Raw genomic sequence first — 20,034 nt, 5'->3', positions numbered from 1 at the left:
TTGAAAGGATGCTGAGTGTTATTCATCTAGTGGAATTCTCTTAGAAATAAAAAGAGTGAAAGCTGTAACAAAAGAGGGTTCAGGTGGAGAAGAAGTTAAAAGTACGCCACACCTGCTGCCTGAGTCAAGTTGGCGCGCAGAGCCTGAATGGTCTCCTTTGCTTTCCGTAGTTCAAACTCCAGCACTGGACAGGAAGTGACAACACACACACACACAGGAAATGCATCCAACCAAAGACAGGGAACAAACAAATAAAACAAAAGATGGGCATGAAAAACAAAACAACCACACGAAAGATTGTAAGAGTCATAAAACAAAACAACAAAAAGGGGTACATGCAAATCATGGGTCTAAGGAACGCATGCAGCAGAGGATCATGGTAAAGCCGGCTCGATGATAGTCTGTTTGACCAGTGTGTGTAATGCATTGAGACACGTCTCAATGGTAGGATTTCCTGCCCTCGTTTGCCTCCCATTAACAGCACTGATGTGACCGACTTCAAAAATGGGAGTCCAAAGCTACTTCAATGGTAGCTGAGGTGAACAGATCTATTCAAGCTACCTAAATGTAGCCTTGATAATCTAGGAGCTGTCTGACAAAGGATGTTTTCCAGGCAAATACCTTACTAACAAGTAATTCATAATTTGGTTTCAAGTCACTCAAAGGACAGCCAATGCTCAGGTTGTTACTTCTTCTATGCCAAAAAATAGGCCATCATACTACGAACAACCCAATCTAAGGTATAAAACTCAAGAGTCAAAATGTCATTTAGAATATGGTATGTTACTGTTTTAGGCAAAGAAAAACAACAACAAAAAAGCAACATATTCATAATCAAATGAGCAAGCTGTTTCTGACGTCTTATACAATCAGAGGCAGCAAACATTTGGAAAGAATTGTTGATTTGTACATTGAAGTTTGAAAAGGTTAAACCAACTCTGAATAAAGGAAGAGAACACACAGTATTCTTAGACACATTAGATAAAAAACACACGCAAAAAGTAAGAAGCGATGGAGCAGGAAAACTATGTTGCATAGCTGTGCACTGAAAATCTGCCATCTGATGTGATCCTGTTGATGTCCCCGAATCTGTCTCCTAATGTCCAGGATTGCGGGTCAACAGGTGTTGTAGGTTTCATACTTAACATAATAGTATGAAAAGTGTAAATGCTCATCAATCTTTAAGGTTTTTCTGTAAGGTCATTGTCAAGTTTCAGTTTCCACAACTTTGAGAATATTATATTTTTGCAAAGAGAGCTGCCAGCAACACATTAGTTGGACTTTTATGACCAAATTCACCCACTCTGACTCCATCATCCCTAACCTGTCCAGCAGATCAAGAGTGCACAGGATGCAAGCGCAACAAATGGAAAACCAAGAACTGAATAACGGGGGAGAAGGTTTAAAAAAAAAAAAAAAAAAAAAGCTAGTCTGAATGGAGTGACTTGTCCAGTATTGGTCACTGGGGTTTGATCAACGTCAGGAGGAAGCCAGAAAACCCAGAGTCAGACAGCTGGGGGCAGGCATCTTGGCAAGAAGAACAGTTTCAGGGGATGAGAGTGGGGGTGGGTGAAGAGGGAGGAGAAAGGGGGGGGAAGGTGCCAATTTGGAGAGTAATAGTAATTTTTGAAAAGATGCATATTTTGTAGTTGGGAGCATGGAACCAATATCTCTGCTGCATGGTTTTAAATGTGCCCTTACAATGCATTAATGTACCGTGTGTCAGTATGTTCTTATAGACTGTTAAAAGCCCCAAACCATAACAAAACTAGCTCCCTGTTCACAGTTTAAACTTAAGACTCTTACAGAAATGGTATCCTTTTTCTACTCTAATAATGCAATATGTATATTAAATTATAGACATGTAAAAAAAAAAAACATTTTACAATACAGGAAGACACTCTAGTTTTCATGCTTAGCACTGATGTACAATAGGACAAAACAATCTAATGTCAAAGAAAGAAAACGTAAATAATAAAGTATGCCACAGTTTGTGCACAATTCCATTCTGCAGTTATGGATTGGGGCTTTTCCGGACTAAGCTGGTAATGGATAATGTTAACTATTATTACTGTTATTAACCACCTGTGCTATGGCATAATGTGCAGGGCTAAAAAGTAATTATAAAATAGAAAGATGAAAACAGGAGGCAGATTAAGTTAATACAATTATCCCTGCATGACAGCACTGTCCCGTCATCACACAATATCGGAGTGAAAACCAACAAGCTGCTCATAATCAAGCAGCTGCTCTTAGAACCAGCGCTTTGTGATGAGGCGCCATCGGCGTCAGTCTCGACTGTTAATGTATATGTGGCAAAAGCTATGTAATGGTGTGTCACGACAGAGCCACTGGGGGACGGGGGTGTGATTCCAAACTATTTTGAGACAGGTGCCGCACCAAAACTACCATAGACTGACTCCACAGTGTGAGAGCTGATGGGAAGAGGCACCAACACCTCAACCAAGTTAAAGAGAGAAACATACAGCATGTTGGAAGTGGGACATGTTGACAAGTTTTTGAAAAAACAGTGCGATTGCGTAAAAACACGACGACACTCTTGTTTAGTGTGGACTCTGACATCAAATGTGTTAAAATACCTATGCTTATTATCACTATTAAAGCAGCTCACATACAGCAGTGCCACTGTGACAACATCAGAATGAATCTATATTTAAATTTTGTGGTGGCTTGGGTTACCCTGACATCACTATTATACAGGCTGTGATGCAGCCGTTATTGTCTCTTTCTACGCCATCCTCCCGTTCCGTCACTGCCTATTCTCCTAATTTTGTTACGTCCCCGTGGTAAGCCAGGCCTCTGGCAGTACGGTTCATCTCACCTGCCAGTCGCTCGTCCGACTCTCGGTTGCCGTCATCTGAGTAACGGGCAAAGTCCAGAGAGTCCAAGGTGCTGATGCTGTTTGCTCGATCTGAACAGAGACACAAAGACGGAGACAATAGTGAGACAAGTCTACAATCCACACAACTAGATGAGTCCACTGTTAAACATGCGACAGGAATGCACTGATGCTGAAGAAAGGTTCCTTTATACATGCTCCTCTCTGAAGGACACAACGGTAGCCCCACTGCGGTAGGGATTTAGTATTTTGCTTGAGGACTCTTAACCAGGCTGGAAGCATGCTAACACTTGGCTCTAGTTCAGTGATGGTGACTAACCAATGGGCCCGCTCTTCGACCAAACAGATGGAACCTTTGTTAAATTCAGCTAAAAGCAGAGGCCTTTAAAAACTATGTGGGAAGGTTATACTTTAGCCAGGAAACATATGAGTCACTGCACATGTGGGAAAACAAATCAATCATGAAATGTTCACTTTGCTAAGACCTTTACTTTATGGGAACTAACAGTAGGTATTGTTCACTCGAAGAGCAGATGAAGCTGACACATAAGCATACTTGTGCTCCTATTTCACTGAGGTAGGCAGGCCTGGTAGCTTAGCTGATGGTGTTAGCTTTCCTCCACCTCAGAACAAGTGCAAGATTAGACTATTTGTTCTCCGATACCTCTGATATAGTGGAAGGTCAAGCCAAATGTAGCTTGTAGACTAGCTGCTGTGCTTTGACATATAAGACTTCAGGCTTTTCAGTCACATTAAAAAAAAGTTGGTTCTTTCTCAATTAGCTGTCATGCATTAGTGAACTTGATATTTCTGGGCTTGACGTGAGAGTACTGTGTTTTGTCTCGGTGGGATGATCGGGTGCTGAGAAATGCAACGCAGAGTTGCTCAAAACTGCAGTTCCTGAAATGGCCACTTGAGGCTCATTTAAATTATAATAAGGCTTAAAGTTAGGCCTAATTGAGTGCACGGTTGCTTTGAGTGCCTTAGCAGGTCGCTGACTGCTAGCCGTCTGATCTTCTGTGTCAACCGGCCACCGACGATCCACCTCTTAGCCTATTTTTGGATTAGCCACGAGATAGACTGTCATCACAGCCAAGACGGCGACGGCCGGCGCCCCCCACTTTGAGCTTCACAACGCCACTGTGTGTGTGTGTGTCACATGTTCAAATGTATGTCACACTCTCATTACTGTGACCACACAGTGAGTGTGCTTCTGATCTGGCTGAGAGTGCAACAATGTGTGCGTGTCATTGTTCCGTCTTGCTGACGTCAGGTCAGGTTAACCCCTCTTTCTATGGAGAATGCTTCCAGCTGTCATTACTTCCTGATAATGTTTGAGCATGCCAGCCACCTGCTGTAGGTGGCTGAAATCTATTTGGTGAATTAGTGTTTGTATGAATGCGTCTGTGAGGGAGAAAATTAACCTGTAATTCCACAAAGTGAAGGAGCATGCACATATGTGGGCCAAAATTGCACAAAACAAGTATTTCTTCCTGGCTAACTATTTGGTTCTGTGCCTGTGGTGTGTATTGTCTTGTCTGTGATGGATCTGACACTTGAGACTGTCACCTCTTCATTGCAATCCTGCCGGGCAGCTTGATCAATTGGTGACAGGGAAAGGAGCAAGAGTTTGATTCGAGAACAAAGAGATACAATTAAAAAGAGCGGATACACACAGAGAGACAAGAGAAGATGGATGGCCACAGGGTAGCCCACAAGCTCCGTTAATGGAAAGGATGCTCTGGAAAGACTGTCAGCTATTTCCAAAATATAAATTGGGAGGGAAACAATAGGATTTCATTTTAAAGGATACACAGGCAGGTACAGAAACCTGTACGGACGTTTGTCTCAGAATTTCAACATTATGATAATATATTCAATGAAGTGTAACGCTCAATAAGCCTGTGTATAAACTAGGCATGACTGTCACCTGGAACATGGCTCTAGTTTAAAACCAAACTAATCCTACATGTAAATAAACTGGTTTATATATTTGCAAATATGAATTCCATAGTTAATAGTAGACTAGGTGATCAATTGGTGTGACTACACAGTGACATAGTTTATGTGGAATATTTAGTATGCTGTGCCAACTCACAATGAAAAAGGTACCAAACAATAATAATCCACATTGTGATCTGCTCCACTGCTAAGAAATATGCACATATAACTCTTTCAAATGCACAGAACCACCTGCATTCATTCGCACACATACACTCACACACACACACACACACACACACACAGTGTAATGAAAGGCAGAGAGTAATGAACAGGCAGCCAGTCTGTGCAGGTCCAGAACTACATGAAGCTAAGCCAACACTCCACAAATATCATTAATCGCCTTCTCACACACACAATACCAACTCCCTGCCCCAGACGGAGAGTGCGTGTCAGTTTGGGCCAACTAATAGGCAGTGCTACTGAGGAAGAGGTACACATGGCAGGATTGTTTCAACAGGCTGACAGTGGCGTGTGTTTGACCTGGTTTGCCTTTGTGCCGACTTTACAGATTTGTAACAGGAGAGAAGACATAAATAGTGGTTACAAACAGAGCCTAGAACTTTTTATGTGAAGCTACAATGTGGCCTATTTGAAGTAGCAGATGGTAAGGGCCTGCAACTACAACTTTTCTTTTGGATTCATGTTCAGAGAGCCGCTTTCTGGTGTCCCATACTTATGTGAAAAAACAACACCAACTTCCTAAATGTGACAGCTTACCGTCAACCTCGCACGTGGCAATTTAAATGACTTGCATGCTCAAAAGCTCCTTGCATCAAAAGAGCAAACAACGACCTGACTCGCCATTCATGCTCCCTTGCTGCAAATTAGCAAGGTGGTGAGAGATGCCTTGTTGTGTCATATGGCTTAGAGCAACAGCTGCAGAGATGATGATGCTTGTAACACAGTCATCATCCATTCACATGCTTATTGCAATGAACTGCTTATAGCTTACTGTCACTGGGTGTGTGAATACTTTCAGGCTAAGCATAAACAAGCCTTAAGTCCATCGCCTTCTCCCTCAACAACTTCCATCAGCTGCATAATTTTTACGTCTGAAGATAGATTTGACTTATCAGGAATCTGGGATGTCATATTCTTATGAAGCTTTACTCTCATCAATCTAATAAGAGTGAAAGCACCGTTTCTCTAATAACCTTCCTGCCAGTTTCACAACAGGGGTGCTGTCAAGTCCTGGCTTTCTGTTGCCATGCTCCGAACTTTTTTAAGGGTTTGTATGATAATACAAACAACCAGACCTTTGCAACTAACACACACAGCTCACACTTTGTGTTTGATGCTGTGGTCTCTAAAACGTATACCTCCGTCTATGCAGGTCTTTAATTCTACAGGGTGGGGGTCAGGTAGGGGCTTGTTGTCTTGGGACAGTCGCCTTGACCCACACTCAAGACTATACAGCAGCCTCCTTAGACACCAGGTGTGTTGTCCATTGCTACTGCATCTAAATGAGAGAAAATAAATCTTCTAGTTATAAAACCAGATCATCTCTTTTTTTCAGCATTTATTTATATATGCTGTTGTTCCCTCCGCTGGAAAGCTGCCAAATGTTTATACAATCAAAATGCATCATCTGGCCTTGTTGCTGATCTAAAACAGTCAAAGTTACAAATGCAGTACTGTGTCGTGAGATACTGTCAACATTGTGAGCCATTCGGAAACTAAAACACTGATTTGATTATTGCAGGCTTTATTTATTTGTGCATTGGGCTGTCACCATGGTTACAATTTGCATAGCATATTTGTTTAAGTGTCCAGACTCTTCAGTCACCACATCATACTGCAGGTTATTCCCACACAGAAGTCCTGTAAGGTGATGAGGGTGCGACAGATATACACCCTTGATCAATAAACCGAAGTGACAAGTGTATTTCCCTACAGAGCTCAATGCATTTGCATGATTATTATAGGACTGTCATAGACTCATCCATCTCGTCCGGCTAGATAGTGTGATGTAGCAGAACAGCATTCCTGTGATGATATAGTCTGAATGTCAGCCAGCACAGCTGACCCTCTAAACCCGCTTGTTGACTGCGGGCCCTCGACCAGAAGGGCAGGTGCAGCAGGCGGTTATCTCATGATCTATTGTCTTCCGACGCTAGTGTTTTAAAATAACGCAAGGTAGCCAGTGGGCTAACTCTGTACAATGCAGCATTAAAGACAGAGCTAGGCGACAGCTACGTGACTAGCACTGGGAGCAGCCGACGTTACTTACTCAGCGGTCCTCCAGGTCCGAGTACCTGATCTTTGGCAGGCGGAGTGCCGCTCTGACGCTCGAAGTTGCCAGGGTTAGAGAAATAATCCCTCAGCCTCGGAAGCTCTCTGCCTGCTTCCAACAGTTCGGTGTGAAACTCCAGGGCCGTGAGGATGTATTGGTCCCGTAATAGCTGTGCAGCAATACCGTCCACCGATATCCGTGTCTCGGTGGTGCCTGCCATAGCGGTGGTGGCCGCGATCGAGACCGAGCCCTCACCACTGGGGCTCGTCCGGTTGCTAGACAGCAGAAGTGTCGGGGGCTCGGCGTCCGCAGGCGGAGAGAAAGAATTACCTGGCGGCGGCCCTGGCGCCCCATCACTGGGACCTCTCTCTGTGTCAACTGTTTCATTGGGTCGCCGTTCAGCCTCCTCCTCAGAATCACTGAGATTGAACGGGTTGACCGACGCCATTTTTGCACTATAAGGATTCTTAGCACGCTAAGCTAGCTAAGCTAACCAGAACCGCCTCTTCCTGAATGGATATCAAGCTAGCGATCATAGGTGGCTTTGACAAGGGGGGAGGAATGCCAAGCTATGAATGGCCAAATTTGACCCACAGCCCGCCTCTTTTATGGGATAGTAGAACATGATTGGATAATAGCGAGACAGAAAGGAAAACTGGGCAGGGCACATTTGACAGCTGGTAGCCTATGCAAGCTAATGTGTTATCAAAGAACCACAAGCTGTGATAATAGCATTTGCTAGTGAAACTGCACTATAACACATATAGATTGACAATTAAACTCAACGTAATATTTTTTTCATTTTGATAAATAGCGTTTCAAAAATATTCGTAGAAAGCTCGCTGGAAACATTTTGTTTAACTACAGTACCCACAATTCAGCTGCAAAGTATAAACTTCCGACGTACATACGTCACCGTAAAACCTCAAAGTCACAACAAGGAAGTGAATGCTCATGTTACCTGAATTTCTTGTACTAATCTTCTTAGAAAGAAGGACGGTTGGGTGTGTTGGAGGGCGCATTTAAAGATTACGTTGATCTTGTTCCGCACAATAGATCTGTCGCGTTCTGTCGACATCTCCGAAGATAACATGGAATCTAAATCCTGTGAATGGGCTGTAGTTACTTAGATACTTCTGATCTCCTATTCATTCATTAACGAGCCAGCGCTCCTCGTTGTTGTGTGCAGATTCCACTGACAAGTTACAGGTAATACTCTTTGTATGGCCAAAGATGTGATTGCTTTTCAAAGTCACTCTCTTGTAAAAAATAAAATAAAACAAGTTGTAATGACTGCTGGCCCAGTGAGTGATTTACTATTTGAATGAACTAAATATAATGTCTGCTCATTGATTAATAGCATATGGTGACAGAAGGATTACCCTAGCCATTAAGCAGTCTTTACATGGCACAAACTATGGCTTAACCTGGCTATGTAATAGTGAACCTTTCTAATACCTCCTTTTCCATTTGAAATAACATTTTAATCCTGATCTATATAATATAATATGTATGTCTGTCCATATTTGCCTCAGTCATTTTTATTCTGTCTTTTCTTTCCCCCCATGGTTGCTCTGCAGACCCAGCTCGGTGCTGAGGAAAATGAGGATGATCACCTTCCTCTTGGTTGGACTAACAGTCCATGTGGTCTTCTTCCTCTCTATCTTTGACATCTACTTCACCTCTCCCCTGGTCCATGGCATGACACCCCAGGTCACACCCCTGGCACCCCCTGCGTCCAGACTGGTGTTAGTGGTGGGCGATGGTCTCCGAGCAGACAGTCTCTTCTCACTCCTCCCGAACGGCTCGTCCAGGGCCCCATACTTGAGGTTTGGAAACTGAAACAGAGCATTGAGCTCTGATGTGGTGTGTTTTTGTGTGTATTAATTAATCCAGAATAGGAAACGGTGTGTATATATCTGCAATTTGTTTTTGTTTGTGTGTATGTAATTGTTATTGTTGGTCTTTTCTTTTCATTCTTTGTTCTTAACTCCGGAGTAACTGGTGTGTGTGTATGTGCACATCTGTGTGTGTTTCCCAATATCAGGAGTGTGATTGAGGAGAAGGGTACCTGGGGTGTGTCACACACACGCGTGCCCACTGAGTCTCGTCCCGGTCATGTTGCTCTCATTGCTGGCTTCTATGAGGATGTTAGTGCTATTGCCAAAGGTAGGTGTGTATGTTGATACAGAAAAGGCTATGTGGAAGACAAATTAATTGGAGCTTTTGACTACTACTGTTTGTCTGTTTGTGAGTGCAAGGTTATTGACCTGTTTATGTGTGTTTTTTCTTTAGGTTGGAAGGAGAATCCTGTAGAGTTTGACTCTGTGTTTAATGAGACCCGACACACCTGGAGCTGGGGCAGCCCTGATATTCTGCCAATGTTTGCTAAAGGTACACAAACGCACACACATGCACACACACTTACATGAACCACACAATCAGGACAACCAACCTAATCAGTATAAAAGCAAAAGGTCACAGATTAAGACTGTATCAAAAATCTGGAATTTGTGCTTCACAACTCATCTCTTTTATTCCTCACTGCTGACATGTTTTGATTTTTTTTAAATTTCTTGTAATGGAGCTCATTTTGTGCTGTGGTTTTGCCAGGTGCCAGTGGAGACCATGTGTATACCCACACATACCCAGCAGCGGAGGAGGACTTTGCCTCCACAGATGCCTCCAGGCTGGACACCTGGGTGTTCACTCAAGTCAAAGTATTGTAGTGGAATTACTCACCATAACGATGCATGTTGTGATACATCTGTTGATAGTAACTACTGAATAAGTCATAGGGTTTTTAGATAATTTGCTTGTGTAAAGCTTATACTTTCCACTTTTATATTCATTGTCGCTTAATGCAGCAAGGTGCTTATGTTATTTGTGGACACAAAATGCATTTTCATGTCGCAAAATGTGATGCCACGTTGAGTCATTACAATGGATTGTAGCAAGGCTGCAACAAGCTTTATTGGAAAATAGCGGTTGTGAGGATTGCACATTGCCATCTTGAATAAATCTAACTGTGTTTGCTTTTCTTTCTGCTCTAGTCATTCTTTCAGTCAGCAAAGTCTAACTCCAGCCTGAGGGCCAGTCTGCTTGAGGATGAGAATATCTTCTTCCTGCATCTGCTGGGCCTCGACACAAACGGACACGCTCACAGACCAATGTCACAGTAAGAGACGTGTTCGTACGATTTTCTTTTTTTGATTTCACTCTGTATGACATTAAATTAAATTAACAAAGTAGCCTTAATTTAAGTTGTGGTATCTTTATCTTTCATTTGCCTTTTGTCTAGGGAGTACCTGGAAAATATTGGTCTCGTAGACACCGGTGTCGCTGAACTGGTGTCTATGGTAGAAGACTTCTTTGGTCATGATGGAAGAACGGCCTATGTGTTCACCTCTGACCATGGCATGACAAACTGGGGTAAGACTCTTGTTTCTGTGTGTGTGTGTGCCTTTTTACCGTATACAATGAAACACAATCAAGTCTTCACTGGAGGCTTTTATATCAACTGTCGATGTGTGTGAATGTGTCTCTAGGTTCACACGGTGCAGGTCATCCCTCTGAGACACTCACCCCTTTAGTGGTGTGGGGAGCAGGAGTTCACAGTGCCCACAAAGTCACTGAACCACAACCATACACTGATGGCTTCCTACAAGGTGCTCAACTCATGTACTACAGGTTTCTAAGCTTAAATTTAGGAACCAGGTTCTCCTACATCCACTAAAGACAATTATTTTTATTTTCAGGCATTTTGTATTTTATTTGTAATAAAAACATTAATGTTTATACTATACGTTTTATTGACATTGTTTTTATGCCTACTGGTTTTGTCAGATTGGAAACTGGAGCATCTTCGAAGAGTTGACGTCAATCAGGTTAGGCCCATGGCCACTTTTTGATAAGATACTTTGACATATATATTATAAGGTGATATAACACAACAAAAGATAGTAAATTATATATTTTTTTCATTGTTTTCTGCAGGCAGACATCACTCCCCTCATGGCTTCTCTCATTGGTGTCCCCTTTCCTGTTAACTCAGTTGTAAGTCCAGAGATAAACTAAGAACAAAGGAAATAGTTTTGTGATTTTCTTAGAAAGTTCTTTGTAAGTGCTCACCGAATCATTAAAGTTGTCGAAAATTGATATTCAGAGTACACTCCAGTGCCTGTGACAATGTGTCCACACATCTTCATCTTCACCTTTTTATGTGTCTGTGTCTCTTCAGGGTGTGTTACCTCTTCTCTACCTTAACAACAGTGACCACTTCAAGGCGGAAAGCATGTACACGAATGCTATTCAAGTACTAGAGCAGTACAAGGTATGACAGCATCCAGCTCTTCTATTTCTGACATGTTGGTATGTTACAAAGGCCAAGAAAACAATCATTTGTAGCTTCAATGTTGAACTTAAATAAATATAACATGGTAAAAAAGTATTATTAATATTATCAGTTGGAATTGTACTACTATGTTGGTATTACTAGATATCTCCAGTACTATTTATTTGATTTACAACAATAACTTCAAAATGATAGCTATGAACATTTCATTTTTTAAGGTTTAAACTGTGATAAAGCTATTGCTGCACACATCTTATAATACAGTCATTTGGTTATATATATATATATATATATATATATACATCTCTGGTGACTGAGCTATATATATTTTTGTAGATAAAAATGACCCAGAAAAAGGAGACAACCTTGACTTTTCTCTTCACCCCATACCAGTAAGTACAATTAGTGAGTTAATGACTTGTAATAGCTGTGAATTAGGTTTCAAATGTTGAAGTACTCTGTTGCTGGCCCACGCTTTATCCTGTCAACATATTTCCGACCACAATCAAATACAATTTCACACACTCTTTATTGCTCTGTCTCACTGTTTTCCAGACCTCTGACTGAGTCAAAGCAATTAGAATTGATCCACAAGGCTAAAATACTGATTCAGCTGGAGAAGTATGAAGATACTGTGAGTATTTGGAAATGACTGTATGTAGCTTGTAGGTAAATTAACAGTTACACAAGTGAGTCAAAGTTAACTACTTAAATACATTAAGCTGGTGTTGTAACAAGGTGTTCACATGTACAACATTTAGCACTTATGGTACGTTCGAGGACTATGTAGTGACCGATGTTGTTGAATAATACTCAGCTGATGTTGTGGTAGAAAGTTAGCCACTATTATGCCTAACGCCTCTGGAACAGCTAACATGTGGTAATTTCTGTCTACATGAACAAACCTTTTGTGTTTTTTGTCATCCAGAGTTTCTTTTTGTTACGTTACATTTCTTGCTGATTCATCTTCTCCATGACATTTGATTTTGCTTAAGTTCTCCCTTTCATTTCCCCTCGTCCACCTCTTATCAGATTTCCCTGTGCCGGTCTCTGATAGGCCATGCTCTGGAGGGCCTGGCCTACTACCACACATATGATAGGTTCTTTCTGGGTTGTAGTGTGGTGCTGGGATTTGTAGGCTGGACCTCATATGTAGTCCTAGTCATACTGAAGACTCATGCCAACCTCAACAGACGCCCCAGTCTCCTCCGACAGGTCAGGGCATACACTATAATCCCTCTTTCTTTGCCTCTAAGATTCCTTCCACCAAGACAAGTTTCGGAAACTTGAATGTCTTGTGAAATTACATTATTGGTGTTGCTCCTGTGTATGTGTGCAGATTCCCGGCCATGCCTTGGTGAGGCTGTGTTTGTGTGTGACAGTGGTGATCACTGTGTTCCTGCTTATCCAAAGGAGCCCCGTTACCTACTATGTGTACTGCCTGCTGCCTGTCCCTTTATGGTACTCTGTCCTTAAAGAGTGAGTAACGCACACATTTGAGAGAATGTAAAATAAACAAAACATAGAACACACCTGCACACTTACATCACAGACTAATGAAACAAATGGGAAAAGTTCATGCAAGCTGTTTTCTGAGAGTGGTGGAGTATTACCACACGTAGACACATGATGTCAGCAAATATCAAAAACGCATCGTTGAAGATCTCAGCAAAAAAAAAAAAAAAAAAAAAGCAGCTTTTTATTCTCACACACACATGTTGGTGAATGTGCGCACAGCTTCAGTGAGGTGTTAATTTGATCCTTTGATGTGGTGTTGTATCCATTCATGGTTCTCCTCTGTAAATGGATGAAAGGACAGCCCGTGCAGTTTTCTTTTGTGTCTCCCTTTTACCACAGAAAAATAATATTCTAATTCTGATCCATTTCAGGTCTGGAACTCTGACAGATTTAATTCGCTCAGCTCCCTCTCTGCCACTGTGGAAGTGTTTTGGCTATTTTGTGCTGGTGTCGTTTGGGATCGAGCTACTGGTAGGAGTCTAGTGTACAGTCAGTCATATTTCTGCTACAGCACACTGGTGCTGTGTTACTTATCAGCCTTGAGTTCACCACCACATACAGTACGTATTACAAAGTGGTCACAATGTATTGGGCTCATTGTGTTTAGTAGAAGTTACTCTGTAACATGGATGACAGTTTAACTTTTCTGCCCCCAGGTGGTGAGTTTCTTCCATCGCGCCATGCTTACTGTGGGCCTGGCTATCCTCTCTCTCTGGCCCTTCCTGTCGGGACTTTATGTCAAGGCCAAGGTAACTACGCTTTAGATCACCGTTTCAGCAGCCACAGTACTAAAAAGAAAAGGCATGGTATTTGAATAATTCCACACATGAACAGGTATAGAAAAGGAAGTGTTCTGAAGGTTTGGGAATGCAAGGTACAGCTTCTTAGAAATGAGCAGCAACATGTCCTGCTTACAGAAGTTTTTTTTTTTTTTTAAAGAAATCTGACTTTGCACTTTGTCTACTGTCAGATAAAGCCTTAAATTATGAGACCAAATACAGTATCTAACTATATGAACTAATTGTCTCTCTTCATGTGTAGTTCTGTTCGGTGAGCTGGTGTGTGGGCTGTCTGTGTTTGGCTGCTTTCCCCCTGATGCCTGTTGTGGGCAGAGAGCCTAATATACATCTGGTGTGAGTGGTTCCTCTATTTGCTTACATTTATCAGAAAGTTTACCACAATGTCACGCCATGGCTAAACTCACAAACCAGATTAAGTTCAGTCACTTACAAGTAAATATTTGTTTATCTCTATACTTAAACATCATCACATAGTGGCGACATTTGTTTGCTAGAAATCATTTAGAGATGGGCATTGTTGTTGGAATCAATATCGCAATATTAATACAAATAACTTTCCTTTGTCAATATATGTATATATAAAAATTTGGAGGATGACAAAGCTTCATCTAGAGCCATAGAACTACTACACATACAACTGCTTTCACAAGCTTATAAGGCATGTCCATAACAGACAAACTGAATATGACATGTGAAATCAGAGTCAGAGAACCTTAACAGCAGCATCTTTATTCAACACGCATGTGGAAAATGAAGTCGGGAGCATGTCTGTAATAATAACTTCATATATGATGTTTGTTTGCGCAGTACCTTTGCAGGTCTACTCGCTATCTTCACTTCAGCCTGTTACCTCTGGTCATCCAGACGGAGAACAACACTGCACCTGAGTGACAGACAGCAGTTTGTCACCCAGGTACCTGCAGTGTGTGTGTGTGTGTGTGTGTGTGTGTGTGTGTGTGTGTGTGTGTGTGTGTGTGTGTGTGTGTGTGTGTCTATCATTGTGTTTGTGTCACTGCATTTTCTAAAAATAAATGATTTTGTGTCAAACTATACAGATGCTCCATGTGGCAGTGTGCGCGTACATTCCATCCCTCACACACTCCAGCCTGCAGCAGAAACAGGGCCTGCCACTTTTTAATCAGATCATCAGCTGGACCACACTAGGTAGGTAGGTGGGTGTGAGTGAGTAGAGGATACTTGCGATCATGTTCACACCATATAATTTCATAAAGAGATTATAATCCTGTTCATTTTGTATTTATTTAAACATTTTCAAGATCAATCAGATATAATTTAAACTATTTTAGTCCTGGGTTTGAATTCAACCCGCCCCCCATAGCTGTATCTAGTCCCCTCTCCTCCTTTCCTGTCTTTTGTCCTGACTAACCAATAAAGACAAAAAGACAGAGAATTATCTTTTAAAACAATAAAAGTGGCCTGCTGTATTACATGCCCCTCAAGCTGTAAGACCCAGCACATCTCCCCTGTCTCTTGTCTTTTCTCAGCATCTTCTATGCTCGTTCCATTGATGAGCTCAACGCGTCTTTTCCACCGACTCCTCAGCATATTCCTCTCTCTCACGGGCACATACCTACTGCTCAGCACTGGGTAAGGCAAGCAATTTCACACACACACTTCCTGCAGCTGCACTAACGCATCAAATTGCGCCTTGTGTGGAGTTTTATAATCACAGCAAAGCTACAATATTGTAAAATTTCGAATGTGTGTTTTCTCCCTCCCAGGTCAGAGGCATTGTTCCCCCCTGTGTTATCTTGGCTGATGTTTGTGTGGATCAACATTGAACAGGAAGCTATGCTTGCTCAGGGTGTCTCTGGCAGACAAGAGGTAAAACCCTTAAGTGTATGCTTCCATACTTAGATTTTGAAGAGCAGCATCACATGTTGTCGGCTGTATACAACACCGACAATCACATTTCTTGTTTGCATGTACCGTTTGATCTTGTATAGGCATATGTTCATGTAGATTTTATTCAAAAATACATTCTGGAGCCTCTACTTACCTCTACTGGAGCGTTATGGTAACATTTATTTACTCACTTTATTGGTATTTTCTTAATGAAAGAAACAAGGAATCCCTACTCATGATAACATTCTGTAATCTGTGAAGTAGGCTTGCCTAAATCTCTAAATAATGTACACAAGGTGTCAGTACTGACTGATGTCATCATATGTTTGGGTGTGTCTATGAATGTGTGTGACTGGGTGTGTATGCACATGTGTATGGGCATGCTTTTGTGTGTGTATTTTCTTTCAGCTCTCCACAATTGATTTCTCCGCAAACATTGACATCGCCAAGATCCGACAACTGAAGTTGGATGACATCAGGAGATCGTATTTTTTTGTATCCGTGTTGCAACAGTGACATTAGCTGAAGCACAAAGGCAAATGACCTTTCTTGCACCAGTGTATTTGGAAGCAGTGATTCTGTCTCATTGTAGTCAGCAGTTGTTGTTCAGCCCAAACTATATCCAATTAGATAATCATTTCGAAAAGTTAGGATTAAATTGTTGGATGTGTGAAGTGCGCAATCTTTCCTTGACTATTTATTTTCTACAGGTATTTTTTATAATAACAGCTTTCTTTGGCACAGGGAACATAGCTTCCATTAACAGGTATATATGTTTTTTTTATTTATATATAAATATATATATATATATTTGTGTATGGTAAATGGCAGGAAGTTGTGTTAATGGGGGGGGGGGGGGATGCATGGTTCATGGTTTTGATGATATGTGCTTTTTGAGTGTCAGCGTTTGAATACAGGAAGGAAATATGTGACTCTTGAAAAAGCAGTTAACTCGCTTTCTGTGTGTTACTGTATGTGCATTGTTTAGACAACAGAGTCTCTTGTGTAGTGCATGCTTGTGTACTTTATCTGAGGTTGCCTGCATTGTGCCGCAGTCATGCTGTACTTTAAATAAGTTAATTGAGCTGTATTCCCTAAACAGATTTGTGCTCTGAATAAGTTGTTTTTATCTGCACTCACATCCTCTGCTTCTTTCTCCATTTTTCTAGTTTTGACCCAGCGTCTGTTTATTGTTTCCTCACTGTCTTCAACCCCTTCATCATGGGAGGGCTGATGATGTGGAAGGTACCATACAACTTTGTTTCTATGGTATTATAACCATATTAGTCATAATCTATAGATATATATGTCTGGGAAATATGCTTAAATACGTTTCAACCTCAATGAATTCTATTTCTCTGGACTTCCTCATTAAATCTTAAATGTCTTGTCCTTTGTTCCTCCAGGTTATCATTCCATTCATAATAGTAATGTGCACCTTTGAGACCATCCAAGTTGTAACACAGCTCTCCTCAAGAAGGTAACTTCTTGTCGCAGCCTTCAAAATATGATACTCAACTCATCTGTTCAGTCACAAACTTCTGTTTTTGAACTTCTCTGGTGGTTGACGGACTGACAACCAGTACACATAAACCACGTCTGCTCTTGGTGTCGGATACAATTTGACTTTTAAACACACCAACACTATACGCTGCTTTCAGAGATCTGAAACCACGAGTCGGCTAAAATAAACTCAATGTGTTTGTTTTTTCTGTGCTTCGTTGTGTGTGTGAACAGGATGTCAATCTACTGTCTGTGCTATACGTGAAGTATTTTTGTAGTTGTGTATGTTTTTAATATGAAAGGTCTTGCTTTTAATGCTTTCCTCTGTTCTGTTTCTTATTTTTCCTTTCCAGTTTGTTCCTCATTGTCCTGGTCATCTCCGACTTGATGGCTCTGGTAAGGTTGTGTGAAATGTTGAAGTTGAGTGTTGGGTTAAAGATGCACTGGGATGTTGTTTTTCCTGTAAAGTACAATATACAGTATACTAATTTGTAACTCCCTCGTCCTCTCCTCAGCACTTTTTCTTCCTAGTGCAGGACTACGGAAGCTGGTTGGACATTGGCACAAGGTAGGTTAACTTGGAAATACACGGTTCGAAGTCTGTTATTAGTTACTGATTAATAACTTTACACACACTGTCTTTCCTCCTTTTCTTGTGCCTTCCATCATCTCTTTAAGGCTATCTGTGATGCATACAGTTACATATAAACACGTTGTTTCTCTGTCTCTTTCAGCATTAGCCATTACGTGATAGTCATGTCCATGACCATCTTCCTGATGTTGCTCAGTGTGGTCACACACATTCTCACCTCACAAAGACTCATTCTCTGGAGACCCAAGATGCACTACCCCTAAATAGACGCGTTTGTGTGTGCATGCACACATTCTAGTTGAACCCAATATTTGGTACTTATTTTATTTAGATTTTGTAAAGATATTTTTCATCTAGCGTTTGCCCCTTAAGCCATATTTTTGTTGTATAAACTATAGTTTATTGTTTTAGGACTCAATATAGTGTATAGTACTTTGCAAAAGTCTCACACCACTTGACTAAATTGTTGTTGAGTTTTGGAAACCCCCTCTTATATATATTCTACTCTCTCATCTATGACATAGATAATTACTCAGGTGTACCTTCTCAGATGAAATACTAAGTTATTCTTCTCAACAGTTGTGGTCTACCTTGTATTAATATAGAATAAACACTTGTGGTCTAAGACTTTTTCACAGTACTGTTTTCACCGTATTGTCTTGTACACTCAGTCTCTGTTCCAAAGTCATTGTTTTTACATTAATGATTGATGAATTGACTAAGAACACTTGAATATTTAACTGTACATTGTACCTTTGCCAAGCGTGCTGATTTATGATCCACTCAAGAAAGGTAACTTGATAACCCCATTTCCTGTGAAGCTGCGTGAAACACATCCTTGTTGAGAAGGAATGGGGAGTTATTTTAATTTATTTTGAGTACTGTATTTTTCTAGTCGAACTGAGGCAGTGAAATGGAAACGGGAATTCCCATCAAGTGACCTGTGTGTTGTATTGACTGCAACCAATAACAGGATTACATTTGGTGTCAGTAAATGTCATGTGCTCTTTGTTTGTACATCAGTTTACACCGTAACCCTAGGGTGGGCTTAGAAACTCAAGATGGGAAAGTAAAGACTAAAACATTCTTGTAATGCTGCTACAGTCCAGATGCTCATATGATGTAGCTTGAGAACCCAGTGGCCAGCACTGGGATTGTGGTTGCATTTGAAAATGTGTAAATGCTTGTATTGTAAATAAGAACATTGAGATGTGGTGCTTTGGTTAGAATGTTTTAATAAAAAAATACAACTTTGTTTTTCAAATCAACCCATAAGACAAAGGACAAAAGGATTACACATTAGCTGCAATGTACTGACTAAACTCATGTATGCATTCCAAAGCTATTACTGAGAAAATAGTTCCACCTTGCTTTGTGGTCAGGGTAGTTACAAGGGGTTTTCCTCTGCTGTTCTCTGTTGGGAAATGCAGTGAGGTGTTTTCTGAATATGGTTATAAATAACAGGTCGATAAATTTCAGCTCCATTGCAGACTCCAATGCCTGCAAAGTCACCCCTTCTGTTGAGCACAAGCTGTAGTTGCAGTAAATGCTTCTTAACTAAGTGCTTGCTGATCGACAATAGAAAACACATTTGTTAACATTACTGTCATTTAGCAGACGCTTTTATCCAAAGCGACTTACAATTCAGAGTCTATCACATTTCTACACCGTAGGCACAGCCACGGGAGCAATTTTGGGGTTAAGTGTCTTGCTCAAGGACACATCAACACGCGACTAGCGGAGCCGGGGATCGAACTGCCGATCCTCGATCGAAGGACGGCCCTGCTCTCCACTTAGCCACAGTCGCCTTAACATCACATCTGTCAACATCACAGCTAGCATTACCACATCTTCTCTCACTCTTTTTTGTAATTAGCCAATACTTTGACTCCATAGTGTAACATACACTATAAGCTATTGGCCGTTTCGTTTTAGGTATCGGTGTCACTCATTTTAATGCAATCACTTAAGAGTGGTATTTAAGTAAGATCTGAGTTGTGAGATGTTTCTGGAAATTCATTCAAATATGACTTCTGGAAAAAGTTTTTAATTTCTTTTTGGATATAAACAATTTCTTAATGCTGTTTGTCAAACTGATTAAGTCGTACATAAAACGTGACATTTTTTTATGGAATACCATAGAGTGGCATTTGTTATGGCATACTATGACATATTTGACAAACTATACTATTACTTTTTATTCCATGTTATACTAAACATACAACATTTTTATGAGATGTTAAATTATTTTCTATTCTTTTTATTATATATTATTTTATTATGCTATGAATGATTTTTTTGTGA

At 40.9% G+C, this 20,034-nt stretch overlaps 2 protein-coding genes across 10 annotated transcripts in view; one reads left to right on the top strand and one right to left on the bottom strand.

Annotated features, from left to right (window-relative positions):
- Positions 1 to 7,624, bottom strand: part of relch (RAB11 binding and LisH domain, coiled-coil and HEAT repeat containing) — a 30,603-nt gene extending 22,979 nt beyond the window's left edge. For 5 of the 7 annotated variants that reach the window (XM_031849953.1, XM_031849954.1, XM_031849956.1 and 2 more), the window contains exons 1-3: positions 7,095 to 7,624; positions 2,843 to 2,932; positions 113 to 184 (exon numbers count right to left, since the gene is read on the bottom strand). In XM_031849953.1, the coding sequence (XP_031705813.1) occupies positions 113 to 184; positions 2,843 to 2,932; positions 7,095 to 7,545 (613 nt within the window). In that variant the 5' untranslated portion in view covers positions 7,546 to 7,624. The remainder of the gene's footprint in view (positions 1 to 112; positions 185 to 2,842; positions 2,933 to 7,094) is intronic. The other 2 variants (XM_031849959.1, XM_031849960.1) reach the window with 1 other exon arrangement.
- Positions 7,045 to 19,378, top strand: pign (phosphatidylinositol glycan anchor biosynthesis, class N). Of its 3 annotated transcripts, none has more exons than XM_031849961.1 (29): positions 7,045 to 8,306; positions 8,678 to 8,926; positions 9,145 to 9,266; positions 9,393 to 9,491; positions 9,711 to 9,817; positions 10,151 to 10,275; positions 10,399 to 10,529; positions 10,646 to 10,765; positions 10,944 to 10,984; positions 11,094 to 11,153; positions 11,338 to 11,430; positions 11,788 to 11,843; positions 12,007 to 12,085; positions 12,484 to 12,666; positions 12,791 to 12,930; positions 13,341 to 13,440; positions 13,626 to 13,718; positions 14,011 to 14,102; positions 14,577 to 14,682; positions 14,825 to 14,933; positions 15,275 to 15,377; positions 15,512 to 15,614; positions 16,044 to 16,130; positions 16,346 to 16,401; positions 16,805 to 16,904; positions 17,042 to 17,115; positions 17,492 to 17,534; positions 17,654 to 17,706; positions 17,873 to 19,378. In XM_031849961.1, the coding sequence occupies exons 2-29, from the start codon at positions 8,700 to 8,702 to the stop codon at positions 17,991 to 17,993; spliced, it is 2,823 nt and encodes a 940-aa protein (XP_031705821.1). In that variant the 5' UTR covers positions 7,045 to 8,306; positions 8,678 to 8,699; the 3' UTR covers positions 17,994 to 19,378. The 3 variants fall into 3 exon arrangements, 2 of the variants coding, with proteins under 2 accessions (XP_031705821.1, XP_031705822.1); XM_031849962.1 differs by having other exon boundaries at positions 7,046 to 8,306; positions 16,805 to 16,880; XR_004212835.1 differs by lacking the exons at positions 17,042 to 17,115; positions 17,492 to 17,534; positions 17,654 to 17,706; positions 17,873 to 19,378 and having other exon boundaries at positions 16,044 to 16,170; positions 16,805 to 16,817.
- The last annotated feature ends 656 nt before the right edge of the window (positions 19,379 to 20,034 follow it).

Source organism: Anarrhichthys ocellatus, unplaced genomic scaffold (genome assembly GCF_004355925.1).
Source record: "Anarrhichthys ocellatus isolate YVR2014 unplaced genomic scaffold, GSC_Weel_1.0 scaffold10, whole genome shotgun sequence".
Lineage (NCBI taxonomy): Eukaryota > Metazoa > Chordata > Actinopteri > Perciformes > Anarhichadidae > Anarrhichthys > Anarrhichthys ocellatus.
This window is presented reverse-complemented; position numbering and strand designations above follow the sequence as displayed.